Source organism: Carcharhinus amblyrhynchos, unplaced genomic scaffold (genome assembly GCF_965287045.1).
Source record: "Carcharhinus amblyrhynchos unplaced genomic scaffold, sCarAmb.v2.hapA scaffold_42, whole genome shotgun sequence".
NCBI classification, from domain to species: domain Eukaryota; kingdom Metazoa; phylum Chordata; class Chondrichthyes; order Carcharhiniformes; family Carcharhinidae; genus Carcharhinus; species Carcharhinus amblyrhynchos.
This window is the reverse complement of record NW_027649783.1, coordinates 1,341,873-1,366,112: the sequence shown is the minus strand read 5'-3', so window position 1 is coordinate 1,366,112 and position 24,240 is coordinate 1,341,873. Positions and strand designations below refer to the sequence as shown.

Genomic DNA, 24,240 nt, shown 5'->3' with positions numbered 1-24,240 from the left:
ATGGCAAACAAATATCAATGCATTATAATTTAAATAAATAGTTTCTAATACAGTGCCTGAAATGCATGTAAATTTAAAGTGCAAAAGTATCCCACATTTCAATACATCACAATGAACAACTGTATGAGGATTGATTCTTACACTCGCATAGATAACAAGAGAATCACAGATGTAAAATTAATCCTATAATCACAAACTCCCAAGAGACAGATGGGAAGAACAAGGAATTCCATAACATACTTGGGAATGACAACTACAGAATGATTCTTACACCCAAACATTCATCAGAGGAAAAGTGAAACAAAATGAACTCCACACTCACACAGTATCAGCAAGTAACATTTACAGAATGAGTCCTGTCGTCATACACAACACCACAAGGACAGAGATACAGAAGGGAAATAACTTTGAGCTGCTGTACCTGGGATGGATACAAACAGTATAAATCACACACTCATGTAGTTACTCAAAGTCTGAAGACTGCAAAACTGAAATCAAACTCATGTTGAATTCATGGCAAACTCAGGAACAGATTTAACCCCATATAAACATACAACAGTGGAGACTGACATCGTGCCTGAGTCACAAATTCATGTTAGCTAATCTCACACATGCAGACTGACAACAGACAGACAAATACATGATAAAAATGTCTTTTCTATACAGTGTCCAATACTTACAGGCACAAAATTAATCTCCTTCTCTACAAGAGATGGAGTGATGAGATTGAGTCCCACACTCAGCCTCACTGAGTAGTTGCAGTGTATCTCACAGATGGTACACATTGTGCTCCAGTGGCTGAGGGAGTAAATGCTGAAGCTGGTGTGCAAGTGAAACCCAAAATATTATTTTGTATTTGAGATTCTTTTATGTTATTGGAGATGCATTTTCCCAGTGAGTGGAGAGTACTGCATCTCTGACCTGACATGTGGCTTTTCAATTGTGGAAAGTCTTTGGGGAAATAAGGGGTCAGTCACTGGCTGTGAACCTGCTCTGCTCTATTTTTAAAGCTCAGTAAGAAGTCTTACAACACCAGGTTAAAGTCCAACAGGTTTATTTGGTGGCAAACACCGCTAGCTAGTGGCTTTGTTACCAAACAAACCTGTTGGACTTTAACCTGGTGTTGTCAGACTTCTCACTGTGTTTACCCCAGTCCAACGCTGGCGTCTCCACATCATGACTATTTTTAAAGCCACAGTCACATTGTGACAGGATACAGGAAGAACCTTGTGCTCATTTCTCATTAATTACAGTCACAAAATGATGACCATCCTGAAACATAATGAAAGATGTGAATTATGAGCAAGAGTCGGCCGTTCAGCTCTTTGAGCCCATATCGTCACACAATGAGGTCATGGCTGATTTTCCATTTCAACACCATTTCCCTGCTCTATCCCCATATCCATTAGTGTTACTAATATGTAGAAACTGATCCATCTCACTCATGAACTTAATCAACAAGTAAGACTCCACAGCCCGTTGGACTTATCATTCCAAAGAATCACCCACTCAGTGAAATAATTCCTCCCCATCTCAGTCCTAATGAGCTGCCCCTTATTCTGAGTCTGTGTCTTTTGGTTCCAAACACACCAGCCAGGGAAAACATTCTTCCTGCTTCTACCCTATCGAGCCGTGTAAGATTGTTGTATGTTTGAATGTCAGCACCTCTCATTCTTTTAAATGCCAGAAAATAAACGCCTGGTGTTTCTTGTTTTTACTCAGACAATAATCCCTCCACCCAAGGAATCCATTTAGTGAACCTTCATTCCACTTCCTCTATGGCAATCATGTTTTTCTTTAGGTCAGGAGAACAATACTGCACACAATAGTCCAGGTGCTGTCTCAGCAAGACTCTATATAATTACAGTAAAATATCTTTACCCCTGTATTCAAACATCTTGTAATAAAGGCAAACATTCCATTCTCCTTCTTAATTGCTTGCTCGAGCTGCAGATTAGTTTTCTGTAACTCATGAACAGGAACAGTCAAGTGCTTTTGAATTTTGACACTTTCAAGCCTCTCATCATTTAAGGAATATTCTGCACATTACATTCCATCTGTGTAATTGTTGCCCACTCTCTGAGCCACTTCAAATCCCCTTGAGGAGGTTTTGCCTCCTCCTCACAACTCACACTTCCACCTTATTTTGTGTATTCTCCAAAGTTGCAACTGTTGTCTTTAATCACTGCATCCCAATGATTGATATAGGTTGTGAATGTTGGGGCCTGAGCACTGATCCTTGTTGTACTCTACTTGTCATTGTCTACTAACTTGATATGACCTATTTTTCCTATTCTCTGTTTCCTTTCCTGTAACCAGTTCTCAATCCAGGCCAGTATTCCCCATGTGCTCTGATTGTGTTTATTGACCTCTTGTGTGGAAACTAATCAAAGGATTTCTGAAAATGTAAATATACCACATCAGCTGGTTACTCTTGATCTCGTTGCTGAAAATGCTAGTTGCATCTTCAGATCTCCAACAGGTTTGCTAATCCTGATTTCACCTTCATAAGACCACCAGGAATTGTTATAGTAGAATCATAGAAGATACAAGCAGCAGTAGATCATTTGGCCCTTGGAGCTGCTCCAGCATTCGTTTTGATTGTGGCTGATCATCAGAATCAATATTCTGATCCCTCCTTCCCCCGATATCCCTTATCCCTCGAGCCCAAAGAGCTAGATTGAATTTATTCTTGAACTTGCCTGAACTACTTTCTCTGGTAGTGAATTCCACAGATTGACCAAGCTCTCAGTGAAGAAGTTTCTCCTCACGTTTTGCCTCAACTCAGGTCATGTTTCCTGGACTTGTTGTCACCTAATATAGAAACAAAGAACCAAGAGCTAGGAAACAGAATACTGTATTTGCAATCTGCAGATTGACAAGAACAGCATAAAACATTGCTACTCATAAAATACAACAGCTACAGAGTACAATCCACATCTTCCTCACACTGACAGCAAAAAATAATACTCACATTGCAACAATTAACAGATTCTGCAATAAAGACACACAGACCTACCACACACACACTGACAGCAGGAAACTGAAATCCTTCCATGCCAGAAACAGAGAGGGACAGAATAAAACCCTTTGTCGTAAAGCAGAAATGACTGACATGGACTGAAATCCAGATTTATGTTTCAGGAAATTATAAACAATCCACGTGTCACTAGCAGTGTGTACTAGATATTGAATAATGAACATGCCCAAGTTAATAGTCATGATAGGTAGGCTGGTGTCTCATCTCTATTTAGTGTTTGAGTGACTAAGTGACGTTTCATAGAATCCCTACAGTTCAGAAGGAGGCCATTCAGCCCATCGAGTCTGCATTGACCACAGTCCAAACCAGGCTCTTTCCCCGTAACCCTTCTAATCCCCTGATGCTCAGGGGCAAGTGTTGATTCGTTGGTTAGTGTCGACTTTAATTTGTTACAGTCCAAGTTGTGAACCTTTGTCATGTGATCCTTTAAGATGGTCACTGGGAAATATCAACCTCAATGGGAACTGTAACATCACAAATAACTGAGACCTTGAGAATTAGTGGGAAAGACACACTCCAAATAATAGAACAGCATGATGGGAAAATACCAACACCCTTATACCAAAGACTGATATACACAGATTAAAAACCCACCCACGTGTCAGAAATAAAAGTGTGCAGTGAAATCACACACACAAATCCCAAAACTGAAGCGCAGCTAGAAAAAACATCACAAGATTTTCCATTTCAGAAACCACCAGGTGCCAAATGAAATACAGAATAACATCCCAGGACCAACATACTGAAAAGCCCACACTCTCTAAAATACTGAATGTTAGAGAGAAAATAAAATAGACGGGCATATATCAGAGATTGCAATTTCTGGATGAAATCTTAATATCACTGACCACAGACTGACAGAGATAGAAGCAACATTGAAATATCAGATACTAATTGACACAGCATGAATCCCACTCGCACAGGGCTGACAGAGAAGCATTGGGAAATAGAATGTGTGTATCCTGTTGTGGAATCGCTCTCGCATTGTTCCTTAACTGGCACCGATCCCTCAATGCTATCCCACCCCCGCCCCCACCCCCACCCCCACCCCCGCCCCATTCCCAAGCACTCGAATTGTGTTGAACAGTAAATCACCCTCCGGGATTGTTTCTCGAATCCTCTCTGAACACCTTGTAGTCAGTAATGTCCAATTCTTATTCCACTCCTTCTCTCAGTCAGTTTTCTGTTTTAGCCACACTGTTAGTGTCACATGTGGGACTTGTGGCTGCTGCTCATCAAACTTATTCCCCTTTAACCCGCCCAGTAACTCTCGCAATAACCCCTGTCTGAGCCCAGATACTCTGTCCTGCCAGCTCCCGGTGATGGGCGGGGAAGTAAAGCGGAGCAGTTGGTGCTGGTGAGGAAGGGGAAATGTATGAAGAGTATCAGCAGTCTGATAGAGTGATGTGGGATTAGCAGCAGAGAGAATGTGCTGGTGTGGCAGAGGGAGTGAGAGAGTCAGGGGGGTTTGGGTGGATGGGGCCGGACAAGGGGAAAGGACGGATTGAAAACTGAGAGAGTTTGTGGGTTTGAGCAGCAACCAATGTGATTGGGTATCTACACTAACCAATCAGAGACAGGATGACGAATTGCCATCAGTGTGAATGAACCAATGGGAACAGGGCTTGCAGCCATCCTTCATTAGCATAGGCCTGTGCTTTGGTCTATAAAAGAGGAGTTCCGGGCCCCATTCAGTGATTGTGTGTCTGAAATTCAGTGGGAGGATGGTGGATGAGAAGAAAGCGCCGGTTTCCAAGAAGGGAGCCAAGAAAGCGCAGAAAAAGCTGCCGGCAAAGGGCGGCAAGAAGAGGAAAAGATCCCGGAAGGAGAGTTACTCCATCTACATCTACAAAGTGATGAAGCAGGTTCACCCCGACACCGGCATCTCCTCCAAGGCCATGAGCATCATGAACTCGTTCGTCAACGATATTTTCGAGCGCATCGCGGGTGAGGCTTCCCGCCTGGCCCATTACAACAAGCGCAGCACCATCAGCTCCCGGGAGATCCAGACCGCCGTGCGCCTGCTGCTGCCCGGGGAACTGGCCAAGCACGCCGTGTCGGAAGGGACAAAGGCGGTGACCAAGTACACCAGCTCCAAGTAAAACTCCCCAATGGACTGAGAAACCCCCCAAAACACAACGGCTCTTTTCAGAGCCACCCACAATCTCTGTGAAAAGGCTGTATCATTAATTTAGCTTCAATGATTACAACGCAGCGTCTTGCACAATAATAATTGTTATATTTTCCGATTATCAATGATAGACACGGAGTAATGTAAATCAAACGCCCGGTGGATCATTGGGTCTGAGTAATAATGTTTAAAATTAATTAACTGCTACCTGCCCTTCTCTGGGTTTAGATCTCAGACGCGTTGATATTTGGTCCCTTTCCGGCTTTAGAGAGAGAGAGTTAATGGAACAAATGTGTCAGAATCATCGAATCCCTACAATGCAGAGGCCATTCGGCCTATCGAGTTTGTACCGACATCAATCCCTCACCCATCCTCATAACCCGACATATTTCCCCTGTTCATCCCTCTGATACTGGGGGCAAATCCAATCGACTCGAACCCGCATGTCTTTAGGCTGTGGGAAGAAAGCGGAGCGCCCGCAGGAAAACCCAGGCAGACACGGGGAGAATGTGCAGACACCAATCAGTTTCCAGTTCTGTTTCAGTTTGGTCTCAATAATCGATCAGTTTATTCCCTATAAACCCCAGTTGTGCAGGAACCCTCAGTCTGGAGGAATATGGGGAACAGCCCGTCCGTTTGCAGAACGATGAAACTTCCTGGCGGCTGGTTGGAGAGTTTTAAAAAGGGCCGAGATGAACCCCGAATGGATCCCGGATTCTAAAAGCAACTCGGGATAAAATGGTGCAAACAGACTGATGTTTCAAAAAGGTTTGGTTTTAGTTAATTATTGATGGGATTTTGTATTTCTTGATTGAGAAATATATTTGCGAACTTTCCAAAAATGAATAATTTATTTTCGGCTTGTTTTCAGATAAACCCAGAGTGAAAATGAGAAACTGCCGGATCCAGGTTAACTCTAGACTGGGGAAGGAGAGAAAGGGAGATTCTCCATTCCCGATCAGAATAATTTCCCAAAGGGATTTGTTCTTTTCCCCTTTGGGGACTTTTCCAATTTGAAATGAAATCGGTGGGAAGCTGAGAATTTGGGCTTTTCCGCCCTCACTCCGTGGAGGCTCCGGATTGGTCAGTTCAGCAGATTTCTGATTGGTCATATGGACAAGATGCTGAGAGGCAGCAACAAAGTGACCAATCAGCAATGTGGGCCCTCCATTCCTCCCGGAGCTAGAAGAGAAGCGAAAGGGAGTGGATTTCAGCATTCTTTGTGAAAGGCTTTGGGAGATTGGGGAAATGTCTGGAAGAGGAAAGAGCAGCGGGAAAGTTCGGGCCAAGGCCAAGTCTCGCTCCTCCCGGGCTGGACTGCAGTTCCCGGTGGGCCGTGTTCACAGGCTCCTGAGAAAGGGCAACTATGCTGAGCGTGTGGGTGCCGGAGCCCCGGTCTATCTGGCTGCTGTGCTCGAGTATCTGACCGCTGAAATCCTGGAGCTGGCCGGGAACGCGGCCCGGGACAACAAGAAGACCCGCATCATCCCCAGACACCTGCAGCTGGCCGTCCGCAACGACGAGGAGCTCAACAAGCTGCTGGGAGGGGTGACCATCGCTCAGGGCGGGGTGCTGCCTAATATCCAGGCCGTGCTGCTGCCCAAGAAAACCTCCGCCGTCTCCAGCAAGAGCAAGTGAAGCGGCCATTCTTTCATCTGATAACCCAAAGGCTCTTTTCAGAGCCACTCACTTTATCTGGAAAAGGGCGGCCTGGTGTCTATCGGTCAGATTCTGCACTGCTATTCACAGTCCAGCTGTTTCCCGCTTTGTTTTATCAATCCCTGTACCCATTATTGATACAGGTGTTTTAATGCATGTAAATGTATGCTATTTATTGCAAAAAACTTTTACACATGTTAGAAACATCATTTCCAGTACTACTCTAGTGCGGCCGCACTTGGAGTACTGTGTGCAGTTCTGGTCCCCGCATTACAAGAAGGATGTGGAGGCGTTGGAGAGGGTGCAGAGGAGGTTTACTAGCATGTTGCCTGGTATGGTGGGGAGGTCCTATGAGGAGAGACTGAGGGATTTAGGGTTGTTTTCGTTGGAAAGAAGGCGGCTAAGAGGGGATCTTATTGAAACATATAAGATGATTAGAGGTTTAGATAGGGTGGATAGTAATAGCCTTAACTGGTCGGCGCAACATCGTGGGCCGAAGGGCCTGTTCTGCGCTGTAATGTTCTATGTTCTATGGCTGAGGTAATTATTTAAATACAAGTACACAATTACCCCAGAGTGAGAAACAGCATCAAAGATTGTCTGAAAAACACCCCAAACACAACGGTTCTTTTAAGAGCCACCCACAATCTCTGTGAAAAAGCTGCACCATCTTTTCCCTTATTGAGTTAATGAGAAATCTCTTTCTGGAGGATAGAGATTTGTCCCGTTACAGAATGCTGTGAATGGGACTTCATACCCACCCCTCACACACACTTTCACACTGAAGGGACAATCAAACTGAACTGAGAGCGGATTATAAACCCCAGTCTGGGATTTGTCACGGACAATGAGGCGCAGAACAATATCAGGATGTAATTACTTATATTTAACGATAACTATCTTCAGTTTCAGAATGAGGTTCTTTTTTCACTCTCGAGTTACCTGGGCACCGCTCCGGGAACAGAGTAAAGGCGGGAATGAAGAGGTTATTCTCGGGCTGATCTGTTTATTCCACAGTTTTCCCAGAGGATGGAATCAGTGAGATTTGTACACACACAGGACCTGAGTCCATTGCAGCGCTTTAAGATCCGCTTCCCCCCCCCGGGCCCTCCCTATTCTCCGGACACAAAGCTGCCTGTCCCACCGGCGGGATAGGGCCGGGGATTCTCTCCACACTTCCCATTGGAACATTCCCGGCCGCTTTCAGGGGGGAGGATCAGAAATCAGCCGTTTCTCTCTGTCCCTGTGAAGCCTGTGTGAAGGGGGTTGGTTGGGAATCTCTCTGTTTCTGCTTTTCCACTGAGCTGAGATTTGCTCGGTTTTAAATTGCTGAGCGGGGTCTGATTCCCGCCGGTTCCAGATAAGAGATTGAGAAATTCAAACTGTTCCTAAAATAGCGGCAGGATTCAGTGAGGGGAAAATACAATAAACAGATGAGAAAGTGTGAGATTGAAATAGTTTCCTGAACATTAAGGCGTTCGGTTATTTTGTATTTTTCCTGCACTGAAATTGGCGGGTTTTTCCCATTTGAAAATGTAAACCAATCAAAACCTCCCATTTCTACTCCCTCGCTTTGTGATTGGTTAAGAATTGGATAGAAACAAGAGTGACCAATCAGAGCTGGAGTCTGGCTGCAGCCTCACAAACCGCTCCCAATGATTATTAATAGAGATGAAACTGCCCCAATCTGGATTGGAGTTATTCAATGGACTTTGTTTCCACAGAGAAATATTTGAAGAAATCAGATGTTTCCTCCACACAAGTTCCAGGGGAGAGTGTCGCCAGCTCCTTCTCACACACAGTCCGAGCTCAGAGACACAGACAGCTCATCAGTTCCACCGTCTCCGAGAACACTAATCATTTCAGAGGCACATTTTCAATCCAACAGGAATGACAGCCGCTGTGTCCCGATCATGTCCAGTTCTCGTACCAGGGTGGCCGAGTGGTTAAGGCGTTGGACTTAAGATCCAATGGACATATGTCCGCGTGGGTTCGAACCCCACTCCTGGTAGAAGGATTTTTAACACTGCATTCTGCACCCTCTCCCCTCCTTCTCCCCTATATATTGTATGAATGGTTTGCTTGGTCTGTATAGCACGCAAAAAAACAGAGTTTTCACAGCTTAATACTGCATGTCACAGTAAGAAATCAAATCAAAATCAGTACCGCTGATCGGGGGATCCATCAATCTCAGTCCAAACTATTATCAGATCATCACTGTGTCAATCCCACAATAGAGCAGTTTTAACTCCAAATTAAATATCTGATGAAACGGAATTTCGGTTAAATGTTACACAATTAACCTTCATAAGGTACTTTGAGATTCGAGTTAAATCCCAGTCATATCACACACATCAGGGGTTTGGAAGTGGCTGTACTAATCCCCATAGTGTATTCTCACAAATACATTAGATACAAATGTGAAATACAATCTCAGATTGAGATATTCTGACAGTGAGTCTAACCTGAGATACAAACTCAGATTCCAGTTGAAAACTCACTCTGATTATGAAACTAAAAGTTACAATTTCAATTTGATGACTATGAAATGACCCATAAATTATAAACTAATCCTAACCCCTCACTCACACTGAGCCTGATGGAAGGCACTGTATCAATTCCAGACTGAGTTCCATTTTACATTCATGTCAAAATTCTTACTCAGATTCAGACTGAGTGTCACAGACCAAATCAATGTGAATAACCTGAGTGAAACTTGTATAACAATCCAGTATCAGATTGAAGGATACATTATCGTGCACAATTGTGTTCAGATTTAATGCTGGGCTGAAACTCACTCACATTGTTTGCTGAAAACATACTGCATCAGTGGCCTGTTTCTGTGTTGGAAAATGATTTGGAATTAATCCAAATTGATAACTTGTCCCAGAGATTGAAGGTTATTTAATTAATCCCATACTCACACTAAATCCCAAAGACAGATAAATAAGAGAATAGTTCTGAATCACATATTCAGCATCAACAGCTGAAAATTCCAGGTTGCTTCCTGCTCTCACTCACAGGAGCTGAGTCTGAGTGATATGAAATAAATCACACACACCAATTGTATCACTGAGAGATTTGGAAACAACCAAAGGCTCACACAGACTAATGGATACAAATGGGAGATTAGATAGAGAGAGACGTGGGTGAAAAATCCCAAATGAAACTCGCAGTTTTAGCAGCATCATAGACTTATACACAGAGTTAATTCCACTGATAGCTACAGCATGAAGCTGATGTTCTACAAACAGGGAAATCAAAGCACATGTTCCATAAACAGCCCCAGGGGATTTAATGTTATGGATGGTTCCCACAGTTACATAAAATGCTCACAGACAAAGAAGCCATTGACAGATTTAGACTCATCCAACCCACGCACTTTATAAGAGTCTGACAGACACATATAACTGACCCCCTCAGAAACAACACCAGACACATTCAAATACAGAATGGAAACAGATATTGAAACATGTGAATTGATTGCAAAATCTATTGTGTGTCTTGGACAGCCCATAGCTACGGGGATGTGATGAAACATGAGGACAAATCCTATCATATCCACCACCAGGCAGGTCGCAACTGCACAAATAATAGCAAATTACTGCAGATGCTGGAATCTGAAACTAAAAAGGAAAATGCTGGAAAATCTCAGCAAGTCCGGCAGCATCTGTAAGATGTCAAAGGACTTTGACAAAGGGTCACCTGGACTCGAAATGTCAGCTCTTTTCTCTCCTTATAGATGCTGCCAAACCTACAGAGATTTTCCCGTATTTTCTCATTTTGTCGTTACTGCACAATGTGATTCTGCAATGGGACAACACTTACTAAATAATCCTGATTGTGCTCAGAATTACACTGACAATATGATCAGAAGAGCAGAGGTTTTTTTTAAAGCGGCCTCCTCTTTAAGACAGAGGTGAGGAGGAACCTTTTTGATCAGTTGATTTTTTTTTACTTTCTTCATTCATGGGATTAGGGCATCACAGGCTCGGCCGGGATTTATTGCCCGTCCATAATTGCCCTGGGATAGGCAGTGCTGAACTGCAATCTTCAACTGCTGTCACCAATGTCATGTAGGTACACACACAGTGCGGTTTGGAGGTGGTTGGGGGAGAGGAGGGGGGTGGTGGGTGGCTGTTGGGGAGTGAGAAGACCTACTGGCACTGAAGGAATGGCAATATATTTCCAAGTCCTGATGGTGAGTGGTTTGGAGGGAGATTTCTAATTGGTGTTGTTCTGATGTGTCTGCTGCCCTTTTCCTCTAGGCCACAGTCATGGTGGGTTTGGAAGATGTTGTCAAATGAGCCTTCGTGAATTCAGGCAATGCATTTTGTAGAAGGTACACACTGCTCCCCCCGTTTGTCAGTGGTAATATAAGCAGACTTGTGACTAATAAATAATCTTTAATTTTAACTTTTGGTGGAGGCAGCGACTCTTTGTGGATGGGAAGCGAATGAAATCAGATACTTTGTACTGGATGGTGTCAAACTTCTAGTGTTGTTGGAGCTGCATTCACCCAGGCAAGTTACATCTGGAAAACAGGTACTCCGGGTTCCTTCCACAGTCCAAAGACGTGCAGGCCGGGCGGATTGGCCATGCTAGATTACCCTTTGTGTGGTTAAAAAAAAAGTGAAGGTTAGGTAGATTAGCGGGGTGGGTGTGTGGGACTCTGACTATAGGGCATGGATGGGATGCTCTGTCGGAGATTCGGTGCAATTTAAATGGGCCGAATGGCCTCCTTCACAATTGTAGGGGTTATGCGACTTTTGGTCTTTTGACTGTGACAGAACTGCCCTGATAATAAAAGGGGGAAAGACGTGTTTGTAGCATTTACATCAGTGAGCTTGTGGCAGATTAGATTGTCTATTGTCAGCGAGAGTTGATGAAGATAACTGTGTCCTGTAAAAAAAAAAGCAGAGATACTTTTGGGGAACAGAGAAATGATTTTTTTAAAGTGATCCTGAAAATGTAAGTAGCAGAGAATGGTTTCGATCCATCGACCTCTGGGTTATGGGCCCAGCACGCTTCCGCTGCGCCACTCTGCTACAAGATAATAAGCTCCTGTTTATTATTGTTGTGCAGTATCAGGACAAAATTTTACTGTTGTATTGCAGTTTAATGACGGCAAATATGCTCCGCCTGGCGGCACAATTCCACTGTCCAACACACAAAGAATGGAACACACACAAAAGCAGCGCGGGTTTGTCAGGAGACAGAAGATCAGACACAGGCAAAGCAGAATGGACCGATTGCTCATTTGTGTAAACTGTTCATGAAAAGATCAGGCGTGATTTTATTGAATGGAGGAACAGGCTCGAGAGGACAACTGGCCGACTCCTGCTCCAAGCTTTTATGTTCTTAGATTCTTCTCTGGATCCAATACTATTTAATTTATTTTGTTATCCATGATTGGGCCACTTTTCCAGTTATGTTTACGTGCCAGAAAGGAATGTATAACTCTTTAATTGCAGACACCTCTGTCTTAAATATTAGTCATTTCTTATCCACCGTCATGCCATTGAATGAATCTATTAATCCACAATCTATTTTAACAAACACACCTCTCATACCTTCCTAGTTTACTTTATTAAGTTTTAGGATGCTATTTCAGGATTGGACTTGTTTCACGTTTATGGACTGATGGTAGCTGTTCCACAAAGCAGTCAGTTAATCAGTCACATTCTTAGTAGTGAAATTTTGCAAAAAATATAATGTTGAAAAAGCTATTTCTGCTGCTTGTAGACACTGAACTGTAAGGAGAGATAATGCAATATTCCATTCAAAAACTTATGATATTTCTTCCCTTTCCTTAGCCAATCCTCTCACTGTTCTGTGGTTGGCAGGGCTCTCAAGTGTGTCTCTCCCCTGTCCCACACTTGGAACATTTTCAATCACTCCACAAGGATGAGTAATTTCTGATATGAGTTTCTAGTCACCTGCCATTTTCATTCTGCGTCTTACTTTCACACGGATCATTCTGTCCTCGGTCTTTCCTGGTATTCAGAGCTCCTCTCCTCCATTCAGGTTTTTCTACCTTTATACATCTGGTAATTGTCCCTTTCAACTGTGTGACTAAATCTTATTATTTAAGGCATGTGTGGTCCAATTGGTCACAGACATTCTATTTCCTTTGGTTTTTTTTTCACATGAGTCCCTCTCCTCTCCATTTGCCTATAATGCATTACATTTATAACTTCCACCATTCTGATGAAAAGATGTTGATCTGAAATCTTTGCCATTAACTTTGTTCGTCTCAGCAGCAGCTCACTTGTTACATAATTGCAGAACGTTGAAATTAAATTCACACTTCCTGCATTCATACTGTCTGAACTCGGGAATCAGGTTGAGAGAAGTTTGGAGAGAATGGATTAAAACCATGATTGGTTTCAATAGAGTAAATGTAAATAAAATGTTTCTATGAAACAACGGCACAAGTTTGTTGTGAATGGTATAAAATAAGAAATAAGAACATCAGGGAACACATTTGTGGTTGGGCAGCAAAGTTGCTGTGATCCTGAACATGATGCCTGTAATCGAAGCCAACTGGGACGAAAAGTAAAAGTTAAAATACCATTGGACAAATAAGGATAGAAATACATTTTGAGGCTGTAATTTAGATAAGAGGAAGGATTGCAGTGAACGGAGAGGAAATCTCGTTCAGAGTTTAAATATATTTTATGTTCTGTTTTTTTCAATGTAATGGAGGCCTGGAGAACCCAGGATTCAGCGCGCGAGTGAATACGGTCTATCTCATTCAGATGGTCCGCACGGCGCAGGCGCCATTAGGCCGCGTCCCCGGGCCTCGTCTGTCAGCGCGGAGCATGCGCGGTGCGGCTCCCCAAAGCTGAACGGGGCCGCGCGCAGCCGCAGTAACACCGAGTCAGAGGCGCCCGGGGCCCGGCGGAGGTGCGGGGAGGGAGCCGGGGGAGCGGCACCATGAAGCGGATGGTGCAGCGAGGCCATCCTCACCGCCCCATATGGAACAGTGTGAGTGAGAGGAAACAGAGAGGAGTGGGTAATGGGTGTGTTTCAGACTGGAGGAAGGTTTCCAGTGGAGTTCCCCAGGGCTCGGTGTTAGGAGCCCTGCTCTTCCTGATATATATTAATGACACACACCTTGGTGTACAGGACACAAGCTCAACATTTCCACACGCCCCCAAACCTGGAGGCATTGGCAACTGTGAGGAGGAAAGTGGGAAACTCCCAAAGGACACAGGCAGCTTGGTGGAATGGGAGACAAGTGGCAGTGGGGAAAGTTCCAGCACCGATTGCCCCGCGGCTGCCCCTGGGGATCATGCCCACTCTCAGTGCCCGGGCAAGGCAGTGTGTTGGATAGAGCACTTTCTGGGGCGCGGAGAATTGTTTTCATTCATGTCATATGTGTGTCACTGGCTTGGCCAACATTTATTACACTAATTACCCTTGAACTGAGTGGCTTGTTAGGCCGTTTCAGAGGGCATTTAAGAGCCAAAAACACACTGTGGGTCTAGAGTCACAGGTAACGACAGTTAATGTGGGTGTATTTCCTTCCCTAAAGGGGTATCAGTGAAGCAAATGGGTTTTTTACAACATTGCCATCATTAGATCTTTAATTCCAGGTTTTAATTGATCTCAAATTATACACTCTGCTGTGGTGATATTCAGGTCCCATTGAATTTCCCCTGGATCTCTGGGTCATTAGACCAGTGCCAATATCACTAGGACATTACCTCCTCACATGGGAACTGCAGCCGCCATTGACAGATATCAGCAAGTAGTTTATTGTGGGTTGATTGTCAGTGAGCTGAAACATGAACTCTGTTTCTCTCTCCACAGATGCTGCCTGACCTGTTGTGTATTCCAGAATGTTCTCCTTGTTTCAGATGTCCAGTGTCCACATGATTTCACCTGTGAATTATTGCAGCTGTTGCTCAGAAAACTGAGGCCTGATATAGACAAATTAAGAGCCATTTTGAATCAGGCTGGATGTTGGTTTTGGAATTCAGTCCCTCAGTTTCGGTGAAGGTAAGTTTTTTGTTTGGGTGACTTTGGTTTGTAGAAGCAGGAGAAATGGATGGCTTTAATTCTGGGTACATTTGAGAGCATCAGGTCCAAACACTTCTGATCAAAGATAATTAACTGTGATCATTCTGTACAATTACAGAAACATTGCAAACTTGCACAGAATAAGTGCTGGACAGAGAATCAATTCCACATTCATATCCAGTATCAGACTGAATTAATTCCACACTGAAAAAACTGTAACAGAGACTGACAGAAAAAGGGTTAGTTCCACACACACAATACCAGAATATAAGGAGAAGGAGCAGGAGAAGGCCATTCAGCCCATCAGGCCTGTTCTGCCATTCAGTAAGATCATGGCTGATCTGATTGTGGCCTCAACTCCACTTCAGTGCCTGTCTCCAAAACCCTTGATTCTCTTGTGTCTCAAAAATCTATCGAACTCAAGACTGAATCTATTGAATGACAACAATTAAGGGTCCCTTAAAAGAAGTAATTCCTCCTAATCGCCATCTTAAATTGGAGATGCTTTATCTTTAACCTGTGCCTCCAGTTCTAGTTTCCCCCTATAAATGGCAACATCCCCCTCAGCATCTACACTGTCAAGCCCTTGAGAATCTTATGTTTTAGGACAATCCTCTCTCATTCTTCTCCACTGAAAATTGGCCAGACTTGTTTAATTTTTCCTCATAAAATAACTCCTTCATCTCAGGAATCAGGCTCCACTTGCTACTGTTTGCTAAGCTGATCGTGACCCGCTTCCATACACTAACAGACCCTGACACAGTCATTATTCTCGGATGATTGAGTCAATTCCACACCTACATACGGTAACAGAGATTGACAGAGTTAATGTCACACTGCAGTAAAGGATAGAGAACACTTAATTTCAGTGTCACATACAAATCAGAGATGAACAGAGAGTTAATGCCCCATTCACACACAGTAACAGAGAATTACAGATACAGAAGTAAGTCTATATGCACACATACTAACAGAGATGGACAGAAAGGTAAAGGCTAAATTCAGCCCAGTCCCAGATGGCCATAGGCTGTTCTCCCCTTTCATGAATAACTCCAGCTGGTACAGGAATTGAACCCACGCTATTGGAGTTACTCTGCATCACAGCCCCACTGTCCAGCCAACTGAGCCAATCAACCCCCAGAATAGGACAGAGAGGTAATTGCACATTGAAACACAGGAACAGAGACTGGCTAATCGAGTTAACTCCACACTCACTTGCACTCATAGAGGCTGACACATCAGAGAATTAATTCCATCCTCAAATAAACTGACAGGAAGAAATTTACTGTAATTCCAATGAAACACAGTAACAGAGGCTGACAGAGAGTGAATGGTGCTCTTGTACAGATTGACAGCAGGAATGCGTTAACTCCACATACAGTAACAGAGATGGACAGATACAGAGTTAATTTCACACACTCACACTATAACTCACACACACACTTGAAGAATTCTTCTGACCTGAATCATACGGCCTCTTCATTGTTTCATTATATTTTCTATCATCCTCATTATCCAAGGAGCCCGGGCTTTGGTTCCCCTCCCTTTCACCCTGATCAGAATGTACTGAGTCTATACCTGAAATATCTCCTGAAAGATCACCCATCACTGTTACAGTTTTTCCTGTCAGATTTTGGCTCCATTTGATTCTGGCTCAATCCCAGCTCCTCCCATTGAAGTTAGGCCTCTTCCAGTTCAAAAGTGTTACTTTAGATTGTTCCTTGCTAATATCAAGCTTGTGTTACAATGATCACTGTTACTCAAGTGACCACCCACTAATACGTGGATCATGTGGCAACATTCCTGTCAGTCTGTGTGAAAATGCAGTTAATTCTATATCTGCAATGCATGATCTGCCTGCAGATTTGCTGCTCTATTTCCTTCTCACCACACCTCCCTTTTTCCTATGTGGCTATTTGTGCTTCTAACTCATCAACCTTATTCACCACACTGTCCCATGTGCCACCAAGGTTGCTGGCATAGTGGACAGTAAAGAAGATTATCTAGGATTGCAACAGGGCTGATGAATGACAGATAGAGTTTAATTTAGATAAATGCAAGGCGATGCATTTTGGTAGATCAAACCAAGGCAGGACTTGGTCAGTTAATGGTAGGTACTGGGGAGAGTTATAGAACAGAGATTAAAGGGTACAGGTTCATAGTTCCTTGAAAGTGGAGTCACAGGTGGACAGAATGATGAAGAAGGCATTCAGCATGCCTGGTTTCATTGGTCAGAACATTGAATACAGGATTTGGGACGTCTTGTTGAAGTTGTTACAAAATGTTGATCAGGCCACACTTGGAATACTGTGTACAGTTCTGATCACCCAATTGTAGAAAGGGTATTATTAATCAAGACAGAGTCCAGAACAGATTTACTGGGATGCTACTGGGACTTGATGGTTTGAGTTATAAGGAGAGATATACGGGGATATTTTTCTCTGGAAGGCTTAGGGGTGATGTTATAGAGGTCTATAAAATAATGAGGGGCATAGAGCAGCTGGATAGTCAATATATTTTCCCAAAGGTCAGGGAGTCTAAAACGAGAGGGCATAGGTTTAGGATGAGAGGGGAGAGATCCAAAAGGGTCTAGAGGAGCAATTTTTTCACAGTGTGGTGAGTGTCTGGAACAAGCTGCCAGAGGTAGTAGCAGAGGAGGTTGCCCATCCAGGCAAGTCACTCTCCTTGGGTTGGCCTTTGAGAAAGCTGCTCTGACATCTGCAATGGTGATACAAGTTCATCCGAGGCTTCCAGAGCGGAGGGCATACTCTCACTGAGCTCTTTCTCAAAACGGACACAGAATGCATTGAGCTCAATTGCAATGCATTGAGCATTGAGCCGGTGATTTTATTTCCTTCTGGAGATATTCCCCTTTTCTACTTCTATATAGTGGTGCCCATCCCCCTGCCAGGTTAGTGCAGACCCTCCCCATCCACACGAGTGACCCTCCCCATGAGGACACAGGGGCATTGAGAACAGAATCATACAAGTTACACTGAGCCTTTAGAAAGCTCTGATTGGATCACAGCTGGAGGATTGAGTCCAGTTCTGCTCAGCACACTTGAGGAAACGTGTGAGGATCATTCAGTGGGTGCAGAGGAGATTGACCAGAATGGTTTCAGCAATGAGGGGGTTTTAGCCACAAAGTTGTGTTGGAGAAGCTGGGGTTGATCTTTTTGGAGCAAAGCAGATTGAGGGGGAGATCTGATAGAGGTGGACAGGATTATGGCAGGTGTGGATCCGGTAGACAAAGAAAACTGATGCCATTCACTGATAGTACACGGACTAGGGGACACAGGGTGAAGGTTTTGGGAAGAGACAGAGAGAGGATGTGTGGGAGAACTTTTCATGCAGTGAGTAACAACCTGGAAGTTGCTGCCTCTGAGGGTGGAAGCAGAGACAATGAATCATTTCAAAGAGGAATTTGGATGGACATTTGAGGGAAATAAACTTGTCGGGCTATGGGGATAGAGCAGGGGAATGGGACTGACTGGATTGTTGTATGGAGAAGCCAGCATGGACTGGATGTGGTGAACTGTCTCCTTGTGCACTGTAATGATTCTAGTTCCAGTCTCCCCTGGTTTGTTGTAATTGGACAGTGAAGATTGGAAACAGAGGCAGACAGTCAGGATGTGGGGAGTTAGACAAAGAGCAGCTCTCGCAGGGACCGGGTGTGAACGAGGATGGACACGTTTTAAACAGAGACTGTTCGGTTTTGATTACTATCTGGTTAATCTCACTGGAGCAATGAATGGAAATTCGAACGTTATCCCATTCATGGAGCAGTGCAGGGTTTCAGTTCTATCTGAATGTCATTGAATTGTCATAGCGCCTACCCCCACTGATCATACTTCTCGTACAGACACTGGGGACTGCAGTCACACATTGACAATGTTTGTATCACTGGGTTTCCTTTGTGGCTGTTCGTTACATAGAACATAGAACATTACAGCGCAGAACAGGCCCTTCGGCCCACGATGTTGCGCCGACCAGTTAAAAAACAATGACTCTCTAACCTAAACCAATCCCTTTTCATCCATAAACCTATCCACGGATCTCTTAAACGCCCCCAAACTAGGCGCATTTACAACTGCAGCACGCAGGGCATTCCAATCCCTCACCACCCTCTGGGTAAAGAACCTACCCCTGACATCCGTCCTATAACTACCTAGCCTTAATTTAAAGCCATGCCCCCTCGTGCTAGCTTTCTCCATCCGAGGAAAAAGGCTATCACTATCCACCCTATCTAAGCCTCTAATCATCTTATATGTTTCAATAAGATCCCCTCTTAGCCGCCTTCTTTCTAGCGAAAACAACCCCAAATCCCTCAGTCTCTCCTCATAGGACCTCCCCTCCATACCAGGCAACATCCTGGTAAACCTCCTCTGCACCCTCTCCAAAGCCTCCACATCCTTCCTATAATGTGGGGACCAGAACTGCACACAATACTCCAAGTGCGGCCGCACCAGAGTTGTGTACAGTTGGAACATGACGCTGCGACTCCTAAATTCAATCCCCCTACCAATAACCGCCAAGACACCGTATGCCTTCTTAACAACCTTATCTACTTGATTCCCTACTTTCAGGGATCTATGTACACATACACCTAGATCCCTCTGTTCATCCACACTATTCAGAGTCCTCCCGTTAGCCCTATAGTCGACACATCTGTTATTCCTACCAAAGTGAATTACCTCACACTTCTCCGCATTAAACTCCATCCGCCACCTCTCGGCCCAGCTCTGCAACCTGTCTAAGTCACCCTGCAAACTGTGACACCCTTCCTCACGATCTACCACACCTCCGACTTTGGTGTCATCAGCAAATTTACTAATCCACCCAACTATACCCTCATCCAGATCATTAATAAAAATTACAAACAGCAGTGGCCCGAAAACAGATCCCTGAGGCACACCACTTGTAACTGAACTCCATGACGAATATTTACCATCAACCACCACCGTCTGTCTCCTATCTGCTAGCCAATTCCTGATCCAATTTCCTAGATTACCCTCAATCCCATACATCTGCATTTTCTGCAGAAGCCTACCATGGTGAACCTTATCAAACGCCTTACTAAAATCCATATACACCACGTCAACTGCCTTTCCCCCATCCACCTCTTTGGTCACTTTCTCAAAAAACTCAATAAGGTTAGTAAGGCACGACCTACCCGCTACAAAACCATGCTGACTATCTCCAATCAATTCATTACTCTCCAAATAACTATAATCCTATCCCTAATAATTTTTTTCTAAAACCTTGCCCCCAACAGAAGTAAGACTCACCGGTCTATAATTCCCGGGGAAGTCTCTGTTCCCCTTCTTAAACAATGGGACAACATTCGCTATCCTCCAATCTTCCGGTACTATACCTGAGACCAGACCTGAAGATCAGAGCCAAAGGCTCTGCAATCACCTCTCTTGCCTCCCAGAGAATCCTAGGGTAAATCCCGTCCGGACCAGGGGACTTATCTATTTTCAAACCCTCAAGAATATCCAGCACATCCCCCTTATCAACTGCAATACTGTCTAGTTTACACCCCTGCAACCCAGTGTTCTCCTCAGCTACATTCATGTCCCCCTGCGTGAACACCGAAGAGAAATATTGGTTCAATGCCTCTCCAATCTCTTTCGGTTCCACACACAACTTCCCTCTGCTGTCTGTAACTGGCCCTAATCTTGCCCTAACCAACCTTCTGTTCTTAACGTACCTATAGAACGCCTTAGGATTCTCCTTAATCCTATCAGCCAGAGTCTTCTCGTGTCCTCTTTTAGCCCTTCTTAATTCACTCTTCAACTCCCTCCTAGCCAATCTAAAGCATTCTAGTGCACTATCTGAGCGCTCAAGTCTCATCCGAACATAAGCCTCCTTCTTCTTTTTAATCAACAAATCAACTTTTTTAGTGCACCACGGTTCCCTAGCCCTACCAATTCCTCCTTGCCTGACAGGGACATACCTATCACAGACTCGCAGTAGCTGCTCCTTGAAAAAACTCCACATTTCGGATGTTATTATTATTTTTATTTTTTTATATAATTATGTAATTATGATTATGTACTGAGATTTATAAATTACTGAAACTGCTCTTTTAAATTTATTTGCGAGATTAGAGATCCTCTGACCTCGGAAGGAAGACCCTGACCTGCAGTGACCCGGAGAACCCGAACACGTGGACCCAGCCGTGACCCCAGAGACCCCGTCCGCCAACCGGCCTTCAACCTGTCCACACCGGAGTGTGGTGTGAACACCCTCCGAACTGGAACCGGAGCCCGACAGTGACCCGGAACTCCCCACCACTCAGACCCGACTGCCGAGGCAGGACCCGTGACCATGGCAACAAATCCTCCACCCACACACCAACCAAAGCGCAAACAGGACCCAGCTACACCCTTGATACCACAGACTAAACACCGTCTGGCAGGCAGGACAGGGAGCAGCCACCCCAGGAAGCGGGGGAAACGCGCAGGCCTGCAGGTGAGACTCAAACAATGTGGTTCCAAGACCCCCCTCCCCAGCTCACTCCTGGCAAATGTTCAATCTCTGCAAAACAATCTCGATGAACTGAAAACCAGACTCACTTTTCAAAGGGAACTGAGAGACTGCTGTGTGCTGTGTTTCACAGAGACACAGATCACACCTGCTTCACCGGGCAGTGTCGTACAACCACAGGGCTTCTCCGTCCACCGAATGGACCTTACAGCAGCCTCAGATCAGGCTCGCGCAGGTAGCGTCTGCCTTCTAATCAACACCTCTTGGTGCTCCGATGTCACAACACTGGCGAGTTTCTGCTCCCCGGACCTAGAATATCTGATGCTGAAATGCTGCCCCGATAACCTTCCACAGGAGTTCACCTCTGTTATCCTGGCAGCAGTTTACATTCCACCCCAGGCAGATGTGAAGGTCGCGCTGGATGAAATATCTACCGCCACAAACGGCCTTGAGACAAAATATTCCGAGGCCTTGTTCATCCAGGCCGGGGACTTCAACCAGACCAATCTCAAGAGTGTCCTACCAAAGTACTACCAACATGTCACCTGTCCCACCAGAGGCACAAACATCCTCGAGCACTGCTACACAAAAATCAAACATGCCAACCGTTCTATCGCCCGCCCAAACTTTGGCAAATCAGATCACAAGGCCATGCTCCTGCTCCCAGCTTCCAGGCAAAAAACTGAAGCAGGAGAATCCGATTAAAGAAAGTCCGGCATTGTTGGTCTGCGGAATGGGATGATCTCCTACATGACTGCTTCGAGTCAATGGCTGGTCAATATTTAAAAACTCAGCAAGCACCCTGAATGTTTACTTCACCACAATAACTGACTTCATTAGTATTGCATAGAAGACTGAGCCAAAGGAGCAAATCCATGTGTTTCCCGACCGGAAAGTGTGGATGAACAGGGATATTCACTGCTTCCTGAAGTCCAGCTCCAAAGCATTTCCAGTCAGGGGACCCTGAACTGGAACAAATCCAGATGTGATCTACAGAGAACCATCACAGCTGCCAAGTGCCAGTACCGGACCAAGCTCGAGTCCCAGGCTCGCCACATGGACTCCCACCGTTTGTGGGAAGGTCTGAAAGACACAACAGATTACCAGATGAAGGCGTGTAGAATTGCCAGTGACGATGCCCCCCTCCCTGATGACCTCAATGCATTCTATGCCTGTTTTGAGGATGCCCTCCACTCTGAAAGCCTTGGCTGAACCTGTATCCGAGGTCACCATCACAGACTTCAGATCAGCCGCATTGAAAGTCATCCTGCGGAAAGCGACTGGCCCGGATGGGGTACAGGGACAGGCACTCAGATCCTGCGTGGAGCAGCTGGCGGGGGTATTCACAGACATCTTTAACCTCTCCTCACATCAATCTGATGTCCCTACAGGCTTCAAGAAGATGACCATCATCCCTGTAGCAAAGATAAGCCAGGCAGCGAGCCTCCATGCCTATTGCCTGGTAGCTCTGACATCCATCATTATGAGGTGCTTCGAAAGGTTAGTCATGGCACGGATCAACTCCAGCCTCCCAGATTGCCTGGATCCACTACAGTTCACCTACTGCCGCAACAGATCCACAGTAGGTGCCGTCTCCCTGACCGTATACTCAACCCTGGAACACCTGGATAACAAAGACACATGTCAGATTCCCATTTATTGATTCCAGCTCAGCCGTCAACACCATTATTCCTACAAAACCCATCTTCATACTCCACGGCCGAGGGCTTGGCCCCTCCCTCAGTAACGGCATCCTAGATTTCCTAACCCACAGACCACAATGAGTAAAGATTGGCAACGACACTGCCTCCACGATTATCCTCAACACCAGTGCCTCACAAGGCTGTGTCCTCAACCCCTTACGATGCTCCTTATACACTTCTGACTGTGTGGCCAAATTCTGCTTCAACTCTATTTTCAAGTTTGCTGATGATACCACCATCGTGGATTGGATCTCAAAAAATGATGAGACGGACTACAGGAATGAGGTAGAGAATCTGGTAAATTAGTGTGACGACAATAATCTCTCTCTCAATGTCACCCAAACAAAGGGGATTGTCATTAACTTCAGGAAGTACAGTGGAGGACGTGCCCCTGTCCACATCAATGGGGATGAAATGGAAATTGTTGAGAGCTTCAGGTTTCTGTGTCGAGATCATCAATGACTTATCCTGGTCCTTCCACGCTGACTCTATAGTTAAGTAAGACCGCTAAGTTCACAGGAGGCTAAGGAAATTCAGCATTTCTGCTATGACTCTCACCAAGTTTTACAGATGTACTGTAGATAATACCCTTTCCAGATATATCACAGCTCGGTCTGGCTCCTGCTCTTACCAAGACCACCTTAAACTACAAACAGTTCTTATAGTAGCCCAGTCCATCACAGAAAGCAGCCTCCCATCCATTGCCTCCATCTGCACTTCCCATCACATCAGAAAAGCAGCAGCATAATCAAAGCCCCCACACACACCCCGGACATTCTCTCTTCCACCTTCTTCCAACAGGAATAAGATACAAAAGTCTGAGATCATGTACCAACCAACTCAATCTTCTCTGCTGCCATCAGACTTTTGAATGGACCTACTTTATATTGATCTTTCACTACAGATGAGTTATGAATGTAACACTACATTCTGCACTCTGTCATTCCTCTCTCCCCATGTACTCTCTGAATGGTATGCTTTGCTTGTATAAGGCACAAGAAACAATACTTTTCACTGTATACCAATACATGTGACAACAGTAAATCACATTGAAAAAGGGCCTGTGTATTATTCCCTCACCTGTAATTGGGTTACAATGAGTCAATTATTCCTGACAGGCAAATCATTGAATCAATCCAGGTTAGTTTGAAGTTTCCTCCCCTGAGTTACAATGAACAGTGAGCTCC

General features: G+C 44.7%; 2 protein-coding genes, 1 long non-coding RNA gene and 2 other non-coding genes across 5 annotated transcripts; 4 read left to right on the top strand and 1 right to left on the bottom strand.

The window, feature by feature from the left end:
• Positions 1 to 4,290: 4,290 nt before the first annotated feature.
• On the top strand, positions 4,291 to 5,367 carry LOC145335975 (histone H2B type 1-M-like). Its single transcript, XM_080181709.1, has one exon. It carries the CDS (start codon positions 4,765 to 4,767, stop codon positions 5,140 to 5,142), a length of 378 nt encoding a protein of 125 aa, XP_080037835.1. The 5' UTR covers positions 4,291 to 4,764; the 3' UTR covers positions 5,143 to 5,367.
• A 967-nt stretch (positions 5,368 to 6,334) lies between these two features.
• Positions 6,335 to 6,892, top strand: LOC145335961 (histone H2A.J). Its single transcript, XM_080181694.1, has one exon. It carries the CDS (start codon positions 6,420 to 6,422, stop codon positions 6,807 to 6,809), a length of 390 nt encoding a protein of 129 aa, XP_080037820.1. The 5' UTR covers positions 6,335 to 6,419; the 3' UTR covers positions 6,810 to 6,892.
• A 1,866-nt stretch (positions 6,893 to 8,758) lies between these two features.
• Positions 8,759 to 8,841, top strand: trnal-uaa (transfer RNA leucine (anticodon UAA)). Its single transcript has one exon. It is a non-coding gene; the product is annotated as a tRNA-Leu (tRNA).
• A 2,965-nt stretch (positions 8,842 to 11,806) lies between these two features.
• On the bottom strand, positions 11,807 to 11,878 carry trnam-cau (transfer RNA methionine (anticodon CAU)). Its single transcript has one exon. It is a non-coding gene; the product is annotated as a tRNA-Met (tRNA).
• Positions 11,879 to 13,714: 1,836 nt separating this feature from the next.
• Positions 13,715 to 21,684, top strand: LOC145335937 (uncharacterized). The gene is made up of 3 exons (XR_013885307.1): positions 13,715 to 13,820; positions 14,649 to 14,837; positions 20,967 to 21,684. It is a non-coding gene; the product is annotated as an uncharacterized LOC145335937 (long non-coding RNA).
• The last annotated feature ends 2,556 nt before the right edge of the window (positions 21,685 to 24,240 follow it).